Source organism: Hippoglossus hippoglossus, chromosome 23 (genome assembly GCF_009819705.1).
Source record: "Hippoglossus hippoglossus isolate fHipHip1 chromosome 23, fHipHip1.pri, whole genome shotgun sequence".
NCBI lineage: Eukaryota > Metazoa > Chordata > Actinopteri > Pleuronectiformes > Pleuronectidae > Hippoglossus > Hippoglossus hippoglossus.
Window position 1 is genome coordinate 9066701 of NC_047173.1, and position 19856 is coordinate 9086556.

Here is a 19856-nt window from a genome sequence, read left to right on the forward strand (position 1 = left end):
TCTTAAACCCCCGCCTCCGCCTTGTTAGTGGATGCAACATGGACCAACGTATATGGTGCCTCATTTTAATCCTGAGATATTAGTATTATTTTTTACCCCCCAAGAAACCACATCCTTTTCACTTTGCAATTGTGTATGAACCTTTGTCAGCTTGGTTTGCGATTGGCCGGCGAGCCCAGTGCCAGAACACACACAGAATCTCATGTGCACCCTAAATGAAAGCCATACAGAGACACTGGCAGGGACAATCCACCAGCCTGCCAGTGCAGCAAGACATTGGTATTTGTCCCATCAAAGCCAGTACGAATAGGAGCACTTGCCAGTGAGGCGGTGCAACATGGCGGCATCCGGTGATGATGCAGCTCTCACTTCATCCAAAACAGTGCCATGGTTTTCTTTTGAATGGGCCCAATTCATGGAAATAAATGTTTCTTCAAAGTCCGGATGATTATGATAATATGGTGATTCTGGGCTAAAATCACGGGTATTTCCTTATTGCTAAATCTGATTGCAAAGTATAATTTGATTAGGTAGTCCATTGCGGGCACAACAGACGACACGGCAGGTGGCGGTGTTGGCGGGGCGATGAGGTAGATCCAACCAACGTGAAGCGATATGGTTCCTTGCCTAAAAAATGACACCACAATTTTCTGTATGTTTGCCTCATAAATTTGTAATTTATTTAATATAAATCTGAAATAATATCGAACCTTTTTCTCATCTCTTTGATCCCAGAATATTCACGTTTCTTCACATTAATGTCTTACTTTAATCTCGTTTTTTTCTTGAATACAACCCCTGTTTGCTGATTTAATAATTCTCTTTTTTTTTTTTACAAGTAATCATTCTAATACACGGTTGTACAATATGGCAAGTGTTAGCAAAACTAAATCAAAGATCAATACCAAATAATGTCAAACTGCTACAGAGGAACAGAGATTCTCAACCAAAACCAGCGACTGCAGGAAAAGAAAAAACTGGGAATTTCTTTTTCCAAGCTCTTTAGTGCCGTTCTGCGTAACCCATTACAGACTGATGTAGTTAGACTCTAACATTTTAAGTCAATATAAAATATTAGACAACACCATGTAACTAGTGGATTAATAGATGCTCTTGTTACTGATGTCTGGAGATAGCACTCAACCGGGGTTTCATTTGACTATGTTGGCTGAAGTCCATGTTCTTAACCCACGTGTATATATAGAATAAGATCGTTTCCTGTCTGCCAGTTGCCTGTTGCCCACAAACCTCTCTTGGCATTTTATCAGCTGAGGGAATCTACTTTGTTCATAAATCACTATTCTATATAAAGTGAATTATTTACTGTATAGTTGTGAATATGGTAACTGCGGAAGTTGTTTAAATGTACCTCGTCACTAATGTAGTCATACTCATTTAGTTATCATCAATTCTAATGCATTTTGGGTCATTTAGGTTCACTAGGGTATTTGCATTACAGGACATGACATTTGGACAAAGTTGCAACTATTTATCCATTACTGTTAGCACGCTGTTTAGACTAAAGTCTCTAACTTAAGGGGCGGCTGTGGCTCAGTAGAGCGGGTTGCCCGCTAAACAGAAGGTTGGTGGTTCAATCCCCATCTCCTCCATTCTGTGTGCCAAAGTGCCCTTGGGCCTGACAGCTGTGTCACATTCAGAATACTTAATTAAAAAGGGCAATTCATTTCCACAGTCTATCCCATTCATGATAATAGGATAATTAGATTGGATAAATAGATTTTTGTATGCAAAAGCTACTGAACAAGATTTGCACCATAATGGTGGAAGTGACCAGACAAGGGCCAGGGAGGAACCCGTTTAGAGTCGGTGTGGATCTGGTTAAAAGTGTATTTTCCATAGCTATGCATTACAGTGGTGTATGTGTCGGGTGTCATCCACGTTTTGAAGTTAACTGAGCTCAAATGTTTACATGTATTCCCCAGAAACTGCCGTAGTACTCCCTGTAATCTCTGGTTGGAAATAACTGGATTACAATCAGTAGTGAATAATGAGCGATTTCAGTGTTTACATAAAGTTTTGAGATTTAAAGAAAACATTGTTTATTAAGATTCAACAGAACTCAGGTTTTCTGGAACTGGACAGTGCAGGTCAGAATATTTCAATGCAGCTCTTCTGATCTTTTCAGCCTAACATGACACCAAAGACGAAGGTCCTCCTCTGCCTGACCAACATGAAGTGCATTTGTGGTCTAAATTTGCAAGCCACGGTTCAAAAGCCTTTGGTGGACATATACTGATAACTCCTTTAACTTGATTGTGGGAAATTAAATAATGCAATAGCTGTTTAATGAGAACTAAGCAGAAAATCAAATCAACTTTGACCTTACCCGAACTAATGGTTTGTGCTGCGGACAAAGAGCAGTTTGTTTGCTCTATATTTGTGATCCTGCTGTTTGAATGGGGAGGAGTGCCGGTCGTTCCTCTTCCCAGCAGCGCAACAGAGAGGAAGACCAACAGTGAACCTCACAGTTTGTGATGATACCGTAAGAATTTGTGGGCTAATTCTGACAAAATACCTATAACTGAACTGGTTAGACGTTAATCATCACAGGTTAAAGCTTAAGGTCACCGAACGAACAGTGACTGTAGTTTTGGCTCCAGAAAACTCCAGAAAAACATAGTCATTATGACATAATACCCTTAATGTCTTATTAAACTCCTTAAAAGTCTGCACGAAATTCCGTCCGTCCTTCCATCCATCGTTCTGATCGATTTGGCACAAATGTTAACTTGGAGTCAAAAATGAACGGATTCGATTTTGGTGGTCAAAGGACAGATGCCACTGTGACCTAGCGTCCATCCTATTTTTGTTAACCTGATATATCAGGAGCACCTGGAGGGATTTTCTTTAAATCTCACAGAAACCTCCACTTTAACTAGAGGAGAAATGGATTTAAATTTGATGGTCAAAGGTGAAGGTTGCTGTGTCCTCACCAAACATGATTTTGGTCATATAAGTGAGGGGGGGCTCATACTAGAGTATTTAGACCAGTATGAAAATACATCCACTCTAAAGCTGGATGGAGATGCAGACTTCTCCAGTTTTTTCTTAATTTAATCATAATTAATTTCTCTAAATTTCTTTATTGGATGATGCTTTTCCTCTTGCTGCCCACTCTCATCACTTTTGTTGCTTTTCTCTGTAAACTGAGGGATTAGCTGTGCCTGAGTTCAATTAATTTTCTCAATCATTTAATCACTGCCATTTCCAAGTGTGTTAAAGTCTGAAATAGACTAACACGATAAAGACTGTCTGCCATAGACTACATGTTAAAGACTCCAGTGAAATTGTTAAGCACTTCCTTTTACCAAATATGTTCCATCAAACCTAAGAAGCCCAACAACAGCTGATCAGTTACCAACTTAAGATACAGGATTTGATGAAGAACCTAGAATTAAACCTGCATCTACACATCACCAACAAATTCATGAAGGCAATGTAGTTTGCATGCCTAACTATCTGCCCCAACCTATAATGCCCATGATCCTTTTTAAAGTCATGTTAAGGAATATGAAAAAATATATGAATGAATATATATATCTATAGATACATCTATAAATACAGAAAGTGTAGTTTGAAATACACAGGGGGATTAGGTCATCAGTATTAATTGTTTTCACAGCTCGAGTAGACTGACCTTAAACACACAACCCTGCATGAATACTCCAAATGCTCCTGGTCTATCCTCTTATCTGCAGTACAACAGTATGATAATAGAAAGTACTTTGCGCAGTTGTATACGTAAACTTGATTTGTAGATACTGGGCTAAACGTGATAATCCTTTGAGCTGTTGCAAATTGTATAAGTGGAGTTAGTCTACAATAACACCCCTTTTTGTTTGTGTGTGTCTTTAGCATTCTGAGGTATGCAGAGGTCATAAGGGCATTCTGATCTTAGGAAAGACTTAAAGCCCACCAAAGAAAATGATACTGATTGATTCTTCCGCTTTTTTACCTTTCTCCCCTTCGCTCTCTCCGTCTGTCTCTATCCGTCCATGCCTTATACCTGTCCCCCTCTGTCTATCTGTTAATCTGGATCAGTTTCTCCATCTCTGGTTATGGCAATAATCTGATGTGCAGGCAGAGGAGGCACCTGTGCGAGGCTAACGTGAGACGACGCCGATCTTTTCATCACAATGGGGAGCCCCACGGACCAAAAGACTCACTTAAAAGGCGTATTTCAGGGTATTAATTGCTTGACATGGCTCACCCAGGTATGGGAAACCTTTCGTCTGGCAATTAAAAGGACTAGAGGAGAGAGGTGGTGGGGGGTGGGGGGGGGGGGGACATGGGCTGTAAACGGCCAAGAGGATGGCTGAAATACTTCAGCGTGTGTAACAAGCGGCGAGGTATTTCTAACAAAATCACGTGTGGTGAGATGACAAAGTTATGGTAATTAAGTTATCCGCCCCTCCTTCGCCCTCGCTCTTTCATGGTGTGTCTGGTTCTGTACGTGAGGGGGAGTAATTTCACATGACCAGGGGTTTTCGCTCCAAATCTGCACTCTTTGCCTTTGACAGATATCAGCAAATTAAATTTACGAGACAAAAGACAGACAGAAAGACAAGGGCACGAGAGCCACATACAGATAAAGTGAGAGACAGGCGCCCTGATGTGACCCGATGGTGAATCATACTTTTTACTTAGGTCTGAGTTTGTTCCGGTGTTGTATCAGAAATTTATGGATTTACCTTACATGCTCTTTTACAGAAAATGCCATCTGATTAGAAACTTCAGACCAATGCCCAGAGGAAGACAGACTACATAGACTCAAACGTGTGCTGTTATAGGAAATAGGAAATAATGATGCATTTCTCTCTTTGATTCATCAAGAGTCAACTAAAGCCCACAGTAGCGACAGCAGAATTAAAATTTGTTTAAAGTTCTCATAGTTTCGCCGAATGTATAGTATTAACAGTCTGTTTCATTTTGTTAAATCCCAACACAATGTCAAGCAATATTTTTCCATATTGATATAAATGCAGTTGCACAAACTTGATAGTCACCACACATACATACATGTTCAGACTAAACTGGTACAATAGCTATAGTTTATTTCAAAATGGTACAGCTGCTCATCACCTAATTTGGAGATACATGGTTTATACTGGACATATTTTCTGACATAAACATATTGAATTTTCAATTAAATAAACCCAACATTTTCAAAAGAATATATTATTATTATTATTATTATTATTATTATTATTATTATTATTATTATTATACTGCACTTACTACATCATTTTCAAGAGTCTGCACCCACACAGGCAATACTTGCAGTGCTGTGATTCTGTTTATTTTGGTATTACCGCTCCATCAGAGTCGTATTGACTTAGTACCACTCTGAAGTCTGCCTCCATCTAAATGCACATTATCCAACTTTAAATACGACCTAAGGGGCCTGCCTCCCTTATCTTTTACTGAGTCTTCACTGTCCCAGCGCTGCCACAGAATCTGAAACAAGGCCGCTCTTTATCTGAAGCATTCGGACAAAGATAAAGAGCAGGCACATGACACGAGCGTATTGTTTGAAAATTTGATTTGAAGTAATAAAATTGAAGTTCAGTCGGAGGTATTTGAAAATAATGTGATTGAGTTGCATTGTGTGCAGTGCATCATACAACCATTGAAACTCGTCCACATTAGTCACACAGTTCCATTGCATGTTGCAATATTCTTACTTGACGTAAGCAACTCCGCAGACATTCACTACACCCGTTTACACCAGCAGACATTTGCACTGTTTACTTCACAGTATTAGTTGCACTTACCTGTCCGTACCAGTTATATTCCAGCATCGTGATGACACTTGTTGCATAACAGATGCAGTGAAAGATGTACGTCTAAACTCGTGCACAACTCAAAACCAAAAAAAACAACCTTAAGAGTTGTGTCCTGTCGCTCTCATCCCAACACCACTCTGGCTTTCCCCCGTGTGGAATTGATGTCGTCAGGACTTTTGGGGGGGTGCAGGCAAAAAAAGGCTAAGCCATTACACACATTTTTGTACACATGCATTGGCGAGCGCACACACCCACTTGCGCACACATCCCTGACTCTCCTGTTGAATTTTGGCACTCCCAGGGCTTACGACCTGTTGATAATGACCCTGAACCCATTATTTTGAGTCAATGAATTGAAAGAAATAGGGCAAAGAATGAAAGCCACAGGGCCAATTAACGGCATTCTTTGATGTATTACCCTCGCTCGCCACTCAACCAGACCGCTCCGCGCCTTTTGTCTTTATCCCCTCTGTTATTCATTAATTATTCTGAGCGGGGTCAGAGTTCGTGTGGCTAATTGTGCAGACCGTCTCTCTTTGAGGATGGCAAAAGATTCGCCCAACACTGACACTCCCCCTGACTGTGCCCAGCCACCTTGAATTATGCCAATTATTCCAATTCTTTGATTTTTTTCCCCCTCCTTCTCTCTGTTCTATCATTGCGTTAAGCTCTATCTCTCCCCCACCCATTCTGACTCTTCATAGTTCAGTCTCAATTAGTGGGATCTCTCACTATTACACACACACACACACACACACACACACACACACACACATTTTGACAAGGATCGTGGGTATTTTAGGGAGACTCTGGACAGTAAGGGTCCTCTGAGGTTAAACTGTAGATGATCTCTCTCAGATCAGACTGCATTCTTACATTATGATTATCTTTACATCTAGAATCATCTTTTCACACTCAGCCGTGCAGTTTTTTCAGGCTGTTGTAATGATGCTACTCAAGCTGTGTCTCAATTCAGGGGCTGCATCCTTCGGAGGACACGGTGTCCCCCCGATCACGAAGACTGCCTCCTTCGCGGGCCAGGTAGACCGTGACAACAGAACCGAAATGAGACAGTTGAAAAACTTTTCATCACTGAAGCACAATGAATCCTGGGATAGGTTGGGCCGGGAAGGATCCACTTGTTGGAGCCTTTGTTTCTCTGGGATGGAAGGACACATTTGAAAGAGCAGTCAAAATGTGACAGCTCGCAATCAGTTTTTAAAATGCAGCCCCCAAAGGATGCCGCCACAGATTTGAGACACAGCTTAATACTTTTAGCGACCCTAGAGTGCATTTACCATTACAAGGTGTTATAATACCATGTTTCAAGATAGTTCTTGGGGCATTTTGCCTTTATTGATAGGAAAATATATGCATGAAATCCGGGGAGAGAGAAAGAGGGAAGACAAGCAGCAAAGGGACGGTAGGAATCAAGCCTGCAACCACTGTAAGAGGACTCAAACCTGTGGGGGGCCGATGCAACTTGGTTAACTAGCAAGGAACCCAACACAGTTTCTTGCACGCCACATACTTGATAAAAATTAAATGCGAAGATTGATGCCACTGTCGTGTTATAGTAATTATGAAGCTACAGCCTGTAGCTAGCTAACTTAGTGGTAGTCACAAATAAGCCTACTCAAAGTCGTCTTGTTTCCAAAGCTGCTGTAACTCTTGAAAAATGTGTTCCTCTGCATTTTCAGCCACTTTTTCAACCATTGGAAACTGCATTTTAGGAAGAACATGACAAACATCATCATTTCTGGCAGTTTTATTTTTTACAAACACCTCTTATCTCCAACACGAGAGTGGATGAAAAGCAACATATAGCTGTCAAATTTAGGTACATACACAGTATATGATCGTCTTGTCTCGGTTTTGTCTTGTGCAGTCTGCTGCTGCCACAAGAGGTGAAATGTGATTCGAATTGGAAACGTCTATGACGGCAACAGCCCTTTAACCTGATTAGGAGAATTGACAGGATATAATAGTTTAATTATCTGTCCACTTATCAGTCCCATTATCTGAAGCGTGAATGTGGAGGGTTGTATTACAGAGATGTATTGTTTTTAAAGGTCTCAGACGTCAGCAAACTACGCTGTAAAAACCACGGAGGAAATCCTGTCTATATGAACAGATAGAATAGAATTCACTGATTTGTGATTATTAAGTTGTTGTTTCTTTAAATGAAGCTTAAGTATCAGTTCTATCTCTTCATGGCTGCAGAAAAGGAGTTTCCCTTCACTTTTTAATTCGGAGCAGAGTAAAGTATAACATTTTTTAAATTGTTTAAGCAGGATATTTAAATATATATTAACACTGTATAGCTTTGTGTGTGCAAACTTTTTGTCAGGTATGAGCAACTGTTAAACATATTACATATTTAGTTTTTCATTGACCAACACTACATATCAGGAATATTAAACTTTTAAAAGCAGTCTTCATCTTCATAAACGTATACTAATCTTAAATCCTACCTTTTTCTTAGCATTTTCTTAATCCAATTTTATTTAATTTAACTTGGTTTAATCTATTTTATTTGGAATTTAGACCTTTTTTTATTAGATTTTTGTTTTTATCTATTTATTTGATTGTTCATTGTATTGCTGTATATTTTGTTGCATTCAGCTGTTATATTTTTCAACGGTTTTGTTAAGCACTTTGCAACTTTCAATGGAAAAAAAACTAAATAAATAAAGTCTGATTGAATAATCAAATGAGTAAAATGTTACAAATAGGTATCAGTTTAAGTTACAAAACCAAAACGAGGATCCAAATCTAACACCACTGGGTGAGAAATCTGTCTCATATAATAATAAACTCATCATTAATCCGATAATTTGGTGCTATAAAAACACCTAGATTACATCTGCTTTATCACCTCCTGTTAGATGTAAGTTGTCCCTTCAGTGCCTTTGTTGTCAATTTGTCTTTCAAGACATCGGCCGTGTAAGATCACAGAAAACTCTACGCTAACCCCTTCTGTGTGATGTGTTTTCTTCAAAGGGGATTCCCACGAAGCACCTCTTGCTACGGGCAGCCCTGAAAGGTTAGGTCCTTGGGCCATGTCTGTGTCCCTGACGCCACTGACTAAACACTGTGTCCCACTCTGACCTCCTGATAATTTGCTGTGTCTGTGTGTGTGGGGTTTTGCCTATCACAACTGCTCATCTTGTCTTTCAGGGGGGGAACAAAGGGGCTGGGACATTGACAAAGGGCTTTGATAAGATCACGTAGTAGCCACAAGCCAAAAACAAGGATTCAATGAGGGGACAAGCTCTTTGATTCCTTTTTAAGGCCCGGCCTGGCATTTCCTACTGTCTTTCGACTTAAGGAAGTTTCAATAGATCGTATCATGTGCTTGCTTTCTTACCAGGAAGTTTTTGATGGAAGTGTAGATATCTGAAAGACTGAAAGTGTTGATTTGGCTTTTTTAAGTCTCATGAGATGTCAAAGTTCCCACCGCTTATCTATGTTTTATATCTGCTGCTTAATACAAGTTGAAAAAAAAATAGTTAAAACCCTTTTCCTGAGCTGCATTCCTTGTTTAACAATGACAAAAATCACATTACCCCTATGATAAGCTCGACTGAGATCCATTCCGCTAATGCTTTTAAACCACATCATTTTTCCATTTCCTTTGCCACTTTGCCAGAACATGGTTCTATTAGTGTTTCCTGTGATGTGACATTGTATTTTCATGACAGCAATAATATCTAAATCCCCTCTCAAACTCACACACACTCTTTGTTTCTTTCTTGATTTAAATATCCAAGGATACGCACCAGGTTTCCTCACACAGTGCACAGTTTATTACACCTGGATCACAAACACACACACACACGCAGACACACACAAACACACTAGGGGTTCCCGAATACCAATTATGTTGTTCTTGTTCCCCCCTCTGAGCTTATCTAGCCTCCGGGGAGACCCCCAGCCCACTCCCTCCCTCTTTCTTAAACACAGTTCCTCAATCCCAGCAGGGAGCCTCCACTGGTCCCAACACACAGTCCCTGTTTACCCTCTCTCCCTGTTGCACCCTGTCCACTTCCCTATGCAGCCACACACTCGCACTACTCACTACTACCCTCCACACGTTGTACTTCTTTTGCCCCCTTTTGAATCCTATTAGTGTGTAAACTTAGTTTAACTGAAAAAGACTGTCGACTTCACTCAATTAGGCCTAAAAGGATTAGGGTTGCTGGTATGGGCCTGGAGGTTTAAATAGGAATGGAATTTTGGCAGACACCTGCTCCATCCATTGCATTAATCTTATAAAGGCTACGGAGTATGCAGGGGCCCCGGTGATGCCCAGGGTTGAGCGGTTGAATGAATGGCTGTGCTAGGTGCATGGGTATCAGCCCTGATGGCATTAGTAGAGGAAATGTGGCCCAAGGGGGGAAAGAGGGCAACACTGAACCAAACGGTTGCAGGTATAAAAGCTAATAAACATGTTGAGATAAGCACTAAATCTACTTCAGGACACACTCTAGTTGTAATGTATGTTTATTTACATATTTTAGAAAAATATCATTATTACTGATTCCAGTTGTATATACATATAAACAGTTAATAGAAGTTGGTCAAGCTTTTGTTTGGGAATTATGTTGCAATGTGTGACAATGGATCATAACAAATTGATGACATGAATATTGATCATTCGTCTGTACATTCAATACATGTATAAATATATATATATATATATATATATATATATATACACATATATATATCAGAGAAATATGTGTATTGATGTTGTAATACATTTTTTCAAATATTCCACTCGAGCTTGGTTAGGGAACATTTGCACTTGAATAAGAGAGCTCACACAATTTTAATTTGATCTTCATGTTCACCATATTGTTCAGACTGTACAACCATACTTAGCCATTAACATTCTTTGTCTGAAATTATATTTAACTAGTGTAACTACATGGATGCATTAAATCATGGTCAAACAAAAACCCACCCTGGGGATGTATGGGATGGTGGTAGAAGGGAAGGAAGTCGTTAATGTAAATAGATAGGGTTTCGATAAGAGTGGGGGAGAGTCGAGGGGCCTGATGAGGCCTGTGTTGTTAAGATAATTACGAACACTCATTGTCTGTTAATACACAGAGACAAATGGTCCTCTAACCATGTCAGTGATTGCTTTACAGCTTGATCTCACTCACACAAAACCTAATCACTTGAACTCCTATTCCATTCGCCTATATATGACACATTACAGAGTGTAATTTTAGTTTTTATCTTTGTACAAAGCGGGGATGCAACTGAATGTGCTGTGCATACAGACGCTACAATAAGTTAATGCAGGGTTAAAGAGCTGAGTTCCCAGAAAGAACAGAGCGATAGAAAGTGGAAAGTAGAAGCATAAGGACAGCCAGAGCACAGATGTGACATTAAAACACGTTCAAGAACAGAACAAAAAAACATTCTCATGTAGTTACAAAATATATACGCTCTAATGTCAAATGTGCAATCAACTTTTCAATCTAAATTTACAATTAGGGCCAATCCAATGCCCCAGACAGAGAGATTCAGCTCCCATCTACCATTTATTGAATTTAGATATTAACCGCTGACCATCACTGGCAGCATCTTTACCAATCTAAAAGGAAAACATGCGGATAAGATGCAGATAAGGGGCAATCAAGTTTTCCTGTAACAAGGATACTGTGTTGTCAGTGTTTTCCTGGTTAAGGTCATAATTTAAGTTTATTGTAAATATACTATTATCATATTCTGTATTGGACAAGATCACAGTCTATCCCAAACTTTAACAAAACTTTCATATTTTTACCGAAGCAGAAGAACTACATTGCAAACGGTGTATTTAAGTATCAACATTTTGCCACTATGTCTGCTGTTTAGTTATATGAACCTAATATCTAGTAGATTATATTGCATAATATTACTAAAAAGCCATTAATCCATATGACCAATGTCCCATTAGGAATGTGGATCAACCAAGTAGGTTGTTGGACGCTCAAGGCCACACAACACGTTGTTGAGAATGGATCTTATCACTGTTGTATCATCACAAAAGAACAATTACAGTTTAAAACACAACAAAAACAAGCTTGTTTCTATCAAATGCAGCATCTTTACTGGCTCACAACCATGAGGAGCATGTAGAGATCATTAGTCAGTTTCCAAATGCATTACCAGATGGTGACAAATGTCCTCGAGCGAAGTCAATCCTCTTCGTTACTAATCACCATTCTTCCCAGGAGTGTCATACCACGTCTCATACCAACACCTCACAATGTCTTTCCCGGAGGTCTCTCCACGACTCTGGATGCCGTGAATAGCAATCTTGGTGGCCTTGAAACCCCCCCCGGCACCCCCACCTTGAGGGATTATGATATGTTTTATCCAGAAGTGGTCTGTGTTTTTGTTCTATGTGTCAATTATCGGGACAGTCTGATCTCCGCTTTTGCGAGAACAATTCGGCGTAGGAAGAGGTCAGGGGTGAGCTGGAGGGGTGGTGATGTCTGAGTGTGTATGTGTGTGTTGTTAGGATGGAGTTATGTCCAGTGTGAGACACTAAAGAATCAAACGTGAAGCTTTAAGAGGGCAATTCTGTCTAATCCTATTAGTGTCTTAGATAACCCTTTCATAACAAAAGGGGTCAGGGGAAAATGCTCTGTGAAAAATTACTCTTAACCAACCAATCATGTAAAAAAAAATGACACCTCTATCTTTCTAACACCCTAAGGGAGTTGCACAGGTGTATAAATATGCTATTCTGATTAATAAAGGAGTAATATGTCCATTGTCGCTGATCAAAACTAAAATCTGTAATAATGGATTAGGCCAGGCCCCATAAGCACATTTATACAGAATAATGACATAGAAACTGTTAAACCAAACAGTTCGCTTATGGGTCAATCCAAGGACGCAACCACTCGTGCAAATGTCTACTTGATAAATGGCCAACTGGCAGGACCTCTAGATGGTCATTCCGACAGGGTGCAACATCTTGATATTGGAACCCATGGACAACGCAGGCACTTGGGCCAGGATGCTCCTTCTAGGCCAAAAAGGGGCATGATGATAAAGGGGGCAAAGTTAACAACGAGTCCTTTGTCCGAGTTAAGAGGGAAGTCGTCCCATCCTTTAAACCCGATGAAATGGTTCGGGAAGTGATTTAATGCATCACTGAGAGCTGGAGCCAATGTCAACAATGCTGTGAAGCAGACTTTTGAATGGCTGAAGAAGATAGATAACTCCAGACTTCCTGGTAAATTTAAGATTTGGCTGTTAAAATATCGCCGAATTCCCAAGTGTCTTTGGCTTTGGACACAGAGTTCTCCATGCCATTTAAGGGACTAGAAGAAGGTCAATGTATTAAGCAAGGACTTTCTAAACTAAAAGGCCGAGGCCCAATCCGCAGCAAACTGGGAGATGAGGTCAACATGGGAAGGAGGCTGGAGGTGGTGTTCTGTATTATGGTCTTCTGAAGATCGCACAGTATTTCTAGTTGGGCTGACAGTGTCATGGGAGAAAAGGATGCAATGAGGAAAAAGGCCTCGAGCTCCCGGCCCATAGCTTGGGAGTGTAAGGACAAAAGATGGCTGTTCCTTGAGGAGATTGGCTGTAGAGGTTTCCCAGCCGAATGAGATAGTTGTTATTTAGTATTTGGAATCCAGCTGAATCATTTAGTGACAGTTGGATCCCACTTGATGATTTCTCTTTGTGAAGTAACTGGAAAAAGCCCCCCCAACAGGTGTATGCCACAAGAATGTATATCTATTTGTTTGAATAGTGATTGCATCTCTTTTATTGTATTATTTTATCATGAGAATTTAAGTTTCCAGTTTGTTTTTTTAAGGACTACATATGTCAGAGAACTTCTCTAATTGCTGATTTTCTTAATGAGGAGTGGAATGTTTGCCTTTTTCAAGCCAACGTAGTGTTTCTGAGCTTTACTGAAATAGGAGAATATTCTTGAACATAATAAAACTATGTTTCCTTCCTTTACACATTTTTTACTATGGTTCCATGCCAACAGCTTAAAAAAAGCCATATTTATTAGCTTCCGAACTGCAGTATGTTACCTATGTATAGTTCAGCTTTGATGTTCACGCTTCCGGCACAGTGTTCCATCTATCTGAATTATTACACAGGACTTCTGTCTCTATTACTTCATCCATGCATGCACCCAGTCCGGCAGGCAAACAGCAGTCGAGCCAGCCCAGGCGCTCAGCCAGTCCAGATGGGTGGTCCAAGCCAATCACGGCTGCTCTCCCATGCTTTGGCCTGCCAGAGTCCCTGCTGCCCTGACACCCTCCTCTCTTTTTTTCTTTCCTTGCTCTCGCTCCCTGGCTCATGCATTCCTCCTATTTCCTCTTCTCTCCTCCTTCACACCAGCCTCGACTAAATCTTTACTCTGTTCCCAGGTATGTCTTTAATCTCTCTTTCCATTTCTACCTGTGCACGAGCAACGACATTAGCTCCTCTTTCTTAAAGTTGTTGACCACTTTGAACCGAGAAAGGTTTTTCCAAAGTGAGACACTTATTTGATCACACTTTGAAGTCCACCATCAAAAATTCCACTGCCCAAAAAGATGGGTCTTCACAGTTAAAGGTTTTAAATTATGTTTTTCCGTAACAAGATTACATTTCATGGGCCGAATGCATTTGTCAAACCTCTGCATTTGTCTTTGATTGTCACAGTACATGCTGTACTCGCTGGCTGACACTGAAGGCTTGTCCCTGTTTCCACCATGACTCACAGGCTCTGCCATGGACATTAGGCAAACAAACCTTGAGTTGTGGTGTCTAGGTATTTACTCGCAACCTTAACAGCAGTTTCAGGACCCACCAGAATCCACACTTAGGGCCTCGGGAGTAAATTAAAGCAAACTTTATCACACTGAACCTTCAAACTCTAGAACTACCTTTTCCTCTGAGTCTCCACAGAAAGCTGAACATTTCACCATTATCTTAAAACACTGGGTGCATTCTGAAAGTCCAAATAATCTCCTTTCCTATCCACTATCCCTTGACCCTGATTTAATACGTCAAAAGGTCAAGGAAAGACGTTAAGGAGAAGCTGTAAGGAGTTAGGAAAGGAGAACCACGGTGCGGAGAAAATCTGACCCCACTTACACTTTTTTTAAAACAACTTTATTTATAACACAAGATAGGCACAAAATGTACGGTGCTATATGCTGAGGGTGGTGCGCTGACAGTTAGAATAAAGTTTCATGTCAAAAACAGAATGAAACGTCCTGAGAAAAGATGTTTTCAATTCATCCAGAGGAAACATTTAATCATTACCTTCTCACAGGAAATAGCAACACAAGGGATTTAATTGAAAATGAAAAAAAAACTAAATGTTGCTCCCACAAATAATTATGGGGCGGCATTTTATCCTTTGCTTTCATAAAGGATACTCCGATGTTTCCTTTGCCAAAGGAGATAAGTAAGGAAGCATTGAAGCTCCTTTCCTTATCCTTTGGAGAATTTGAACAGCTCTTATTATGGCGGCCTCTGAAATACTTCTGGGTCATTTCACTCAGTTAGGAAGGTTCCTAAGTAAAATGGACTATGCGAGGGCACCCATTGGTTTTCATCACATTAGGTCAAATCGAGGGCCAGAAAGTCAGAGAAGGAATTTACCCCCTCCTCGCCTCCACCTGCATCTACCTAACCACTCTTCCTCTTGTATTGGGGGGGGGGGCATGTACCTTGAGGCATTTATTGAATGCACACAAACACACACACAGACATCACACACGAGAACAGCTTTAGCCCATGAAAGGCCTCCTACAGAAGTGAAAAACATACTGCAACAATGCTTTGAAGTCTATCAGTCATCCATCTAATGTAGGGATGTTTTCTGTTCCTCCTCCTCTAACAGTCTGATTCATATCTCCCCTCCCCGAAGCTCCCTTCCCCAAGCCGAAGAGATAGCCGACCTGGGAGTCATTTGGCTTTTCTCACAGTAGCCCAGACGTATTGCAATCATACAAAATTCAGTCTCATTTTTGCATCAAAGCAATGCAGGAAAATAGATGTGATTTTTGAAAATCCCAGATGAGGCCTGCAATAGCTGTGCAATCTATGTACAAGAGCACACAACGGTATGCCTACCTCGAATGGCATACAGTAATTGCAGCAGCTAGTTATGGCTCAGTGATCTGTCAGCATATTGTGTGTGTGTGGCTCCTTTTAGTTGCCTGGACAATGGTGCTACAATCCCCAGAGACAGGATTTCAAAGAAATGACCCCTAACACACAGTTTATTCAAATGAACAACAACAATATACCCACATTTAGGCTTAAACTGTACTAAGACACATGTTGCCAGTGTTAGCAACATTTGAAAAGAGTTCATCAATAAAATAGTTTCTATGGACTTTATCCGCCTGACCTCCTCGTATAAAGTCCGTAGAAATCTAGGAGAAGTCGATGTGAGCACAGAGCAGGGGAGCAGGGTTGATGACAATTCTAACCAGAGACAGACGCCAAAACAAAAAGGAAACCAATATCTCCCAGTGAAAAGCGGCGTCACACAAGTACAAGACACCGACGAAGATGTCAAGAGAGTTTGTGGTGATAAGAGCTGATGACGGTGTCGGGGTGATGTAAACATGATCACGTGAGCTACGCAGCGGCGTTAATACGTCACTTCCTGCCTCTGTCTGCTGCACCCGGCTGCTCCACCTCTCGCCTGAATAACGCAGAGGATTTGATGCCATTGTCAACGCGTCTGTGCAGAGAACCTCTCGCTCTGTTGTGCATGTGTGAAAAGGCAAATTCTCCGGATTTTACCCGGGGACCTGGAGGTTTGTTGTAGTTTTCTCAAAGGGCCTCCTAACAGCAGTGATGAATAGACTACAATGTGCCATTGATGTTGATGACCGGAGGAGGTTCACCTGAGGAGGCCTGCTGGCTTTACGACCTCACTGGGTTTCATATTTATGAAAGCGGACCCATTTGATTGGGCTCTGTCATTAAACGTGACAATGCTGTTAACATGTGACATTTTTCTAACCTGAAAGCTCAGTAATTACCTGTGATGATGTATGGGCTATTAGTGGGATGCATGTGGACAAGAAGGAGGGAAAAAACACATTGATGGTGTGTCTGTTAAACCAGAGGTGTTAGTTGTTTATGTTGTGTTTGCAGTTCTTTGTGTGATCGCCATATACATGTAACGGGGGAGATTGAGGGGAACAAAGGGAGTTTAATGATCTTCAGAACAGTGCGCTTGCAGCATTCTACTTTGATTTCTTAAGTATTTTAAGCCTACATGTAAATGTGAACTCATATTTGAATATAACAAAGATGGAGACCTTTCTTGGCGAACTATTTATGCCAAACCCTGAAACAAATGATCTGAATTGCCTCTTTTTTTGCCGTATAATATGAGTAAATAGCTGAAAATAAATGTACCTGTCAGTGGTTGACGATTGAACCACCAATATTTGATCCTTATTTATAGATTTGCTTTCAACAGTCTGATGAGGTGTGACCATGATAGTCTGTTGGGTCTACACCTACCTTCCATGTGTTTTGAGATTGACGCCAGGCACGGGATTGTGGTCTCTCATAGCCTCCACCGTAGGCATACTGGGTTGGAGATTGGCGAATGGCACCGCCGGGATGAGGTTCACGGAACTGAGGCCAGATCTGTGGATATGGTCCTGAGTTGTACAAACGCTGTCCGCCATCTCTCGGACTAATCACCCACTGGTTGTTTGGGCCGGACCACGAGTGGAACATTTTCTTACAACCCAAAACTGTAAGCAGAAGAAAAAAAAAAGGAAATAACAATTAATTAGTAAGTTAACCAATTATGTAATGAAATTGTTATATTATCTTTATTAAATCAAGATTTACTCTTTAATTTCTCAGTGGATAACTGATTAAGGAGAGGGAAACGAGAGGGCAGAAGGGAGTTGCATGGCAGGATGTGTTTGTGTGTGTTTGCTTGGATGTTCATCGGTAAGAACTGTGTCCCGCAGTGTGTTGCAACGGTTGCCATAGTTTCTGGTTGCTAATTTTGGTGACCGGTTTCCATTAAACACAAGCGGAAACATCGGGAACATTGAAAAATTCAAACCACATTAGTACACATTTATCCCAGGGTTGCATGTCCATGTTACTCGAAAATGATTATGGCAGGTTATTATTTGGAGAAATCACAGGGAGCGAGTGGGCGTGTTGGCAACGTTTCTAAAAAATCCAAATATTTTTGGATAAAAAAGTGAATCCAGACAATCTCCTGCTACGCTCTTCATGTCTGAAAGGAAAAACCTTGGATAATGTGCAGACCATATTGTCTGTACATTATACAGAGTTCATGTCTGAAGCTAAACTGGTGTATTCACCATCAATGGATAACCAAAGAAGTATAATATCTACACTGACTGTGCCGTTAATTCCTTTTTTTGTTGGTACTTTCTCCAGGTAGCCTCGCTGTCTGCTGTCAGGTTGGAGAAGTTGTGTGAAAAAATTAACCAATTTCCAGAAGAAAGTTGCCTGGAACTGCATTAGATGGCGAGAAGTCATCAATGGCCGATGGTCCCAGGGGGAAGCCAAGGACGCAAGTATGAAAGTAAGTACTTCATATCGAAGTTACAATACTTGAGTGCAAATTAGCTGTCACTGTCACTGGTGTACTAATGGAGAGTACATGCGAAATAGGACACACAGAAGTGGTTGAACACGAAAAGAAGGTAGGTATAAAAAAGAAAGAAAGAGGAGAACGTGTGTGATTATAATCTCGGTGTCTTAGTTTCTGCCCCTCTCTCTTCTTTTTTCTTCCTTCCCCTACGTGTGAGGTTAATTGGCAAGGCACATGGCTGCCAGGCTGTCCAAGCATGGGGCAAACAGTGTTTAATTGCCTTTATTCTGTCACCAACAGTGCAGAATTCCTCCGCTGCACAATTCGCCAGACCCCTGGTTTGTCGATGTAGAGACAGGGTTTTGTCCACCTAGCTGCATTCCTGCAAGAGTTGTCAATTGGAACAACTGGATTGTTTGTGTGGGTTTACCCCTGAGTCTTTGTCTTGTTATTTGTGAGCTTCTCTGTCAGCCCATGAGCAAGGCATCTTCCTTAAATAACAATTGATTGGTTAGACACAAGAGGAGTGTTTTATGGGATTTGGAAAATGTCACTCAGCCAGTACCCCTGTCATCCAGTTTGCCCCTGCACCCCCACAAACCCTATAATGTCTTTAGTTAATGTATCAGAAATTTAAAAATACCCACCTTCAAGGATTATATTTGAATTTCACACGTCTGAACTTAAGCAATCGATATGTAACTTTGGCCTCTAGGGGTCTTTCAATTAAACAATTAAAAGGTTACTGGTAAAGACTATATGATGCAATTAAAAGGCGACCAAAATGAAAGTACATTAGGTCTAGTCTTTCTTTAGACATTTTTCTAATTTAGGGTTGTTGCATGTTGTATCTGTAACTGCAATATTTACTTCCAAATTATGTTTTTATGAAATGCATCAATTCACACACTAATCTGTCTGATTATAGCGGCTGGAAGCTGAATGTGATTATTGTTGCTGATTTTCCTTCTTTTTTTTTAGCTGTCATCGTAATGACATTAAGTTTTTCTAATGTTTGGGAGACATAATACATCTTGACCTAATTGTCTCTGATTGGAATAATAAGACCAGTGTCCATGGAGAGGATCAAACTTACAGTATCTGACATGACTGGCTTGTGGAAAACTCTGAAAACAACTTCAGTTAAAAAAAACAGTCAGGACTTTGGTATAATTAACAAAAAGGGCCTTTTAAAATAACCATAGGTTTAACTACTTGTTATTTATCATCTCCAGTGTAGAACCTTTCAGTTTGCCTTGGTTTACTTCTAGTTAACCGTCTGGTGTGAACAGTTAAACGCAGATGGCAACCTGAACCTGTGTTCATTATCTCACGTCGTACACAGGGGATTGTGTGTGAAAGTGTTATAAGTGAGGAATGTTAATCCACTGTTGGCAGCACTGGAAGAGGCAGCTGCCTTCCAAATGTCATTTAGCCAATTCCAATCCTTTGTGGCGATGGAATTT

General features: G+C 40.6%; 1 protein-coding gene across 3 annotated transcripts in view; it reads right to left on the reverse strand.

Annotated features, from left to right (window-relative positions):
• tfec (transcription factor EC) overlaps positions 1-19856 on the reverse strand; it is a 42586-nt gene that overhangs the window by 18288 nt on the left and 4442 nt on the right. For all 3 annotated transcript variants that reach the window (XM_034578386.1, XM_034578384.1, XM_034578385.1), the window contains exon 2: positions 17325-17563. In XM_034578386.1, the coding sequence (XP_034434277.1) occupies positions 17325-17563 (239 nt within the window). The remainder of the gene's footprint in view (positions 1-17324; positions 17564-19856) is intronic.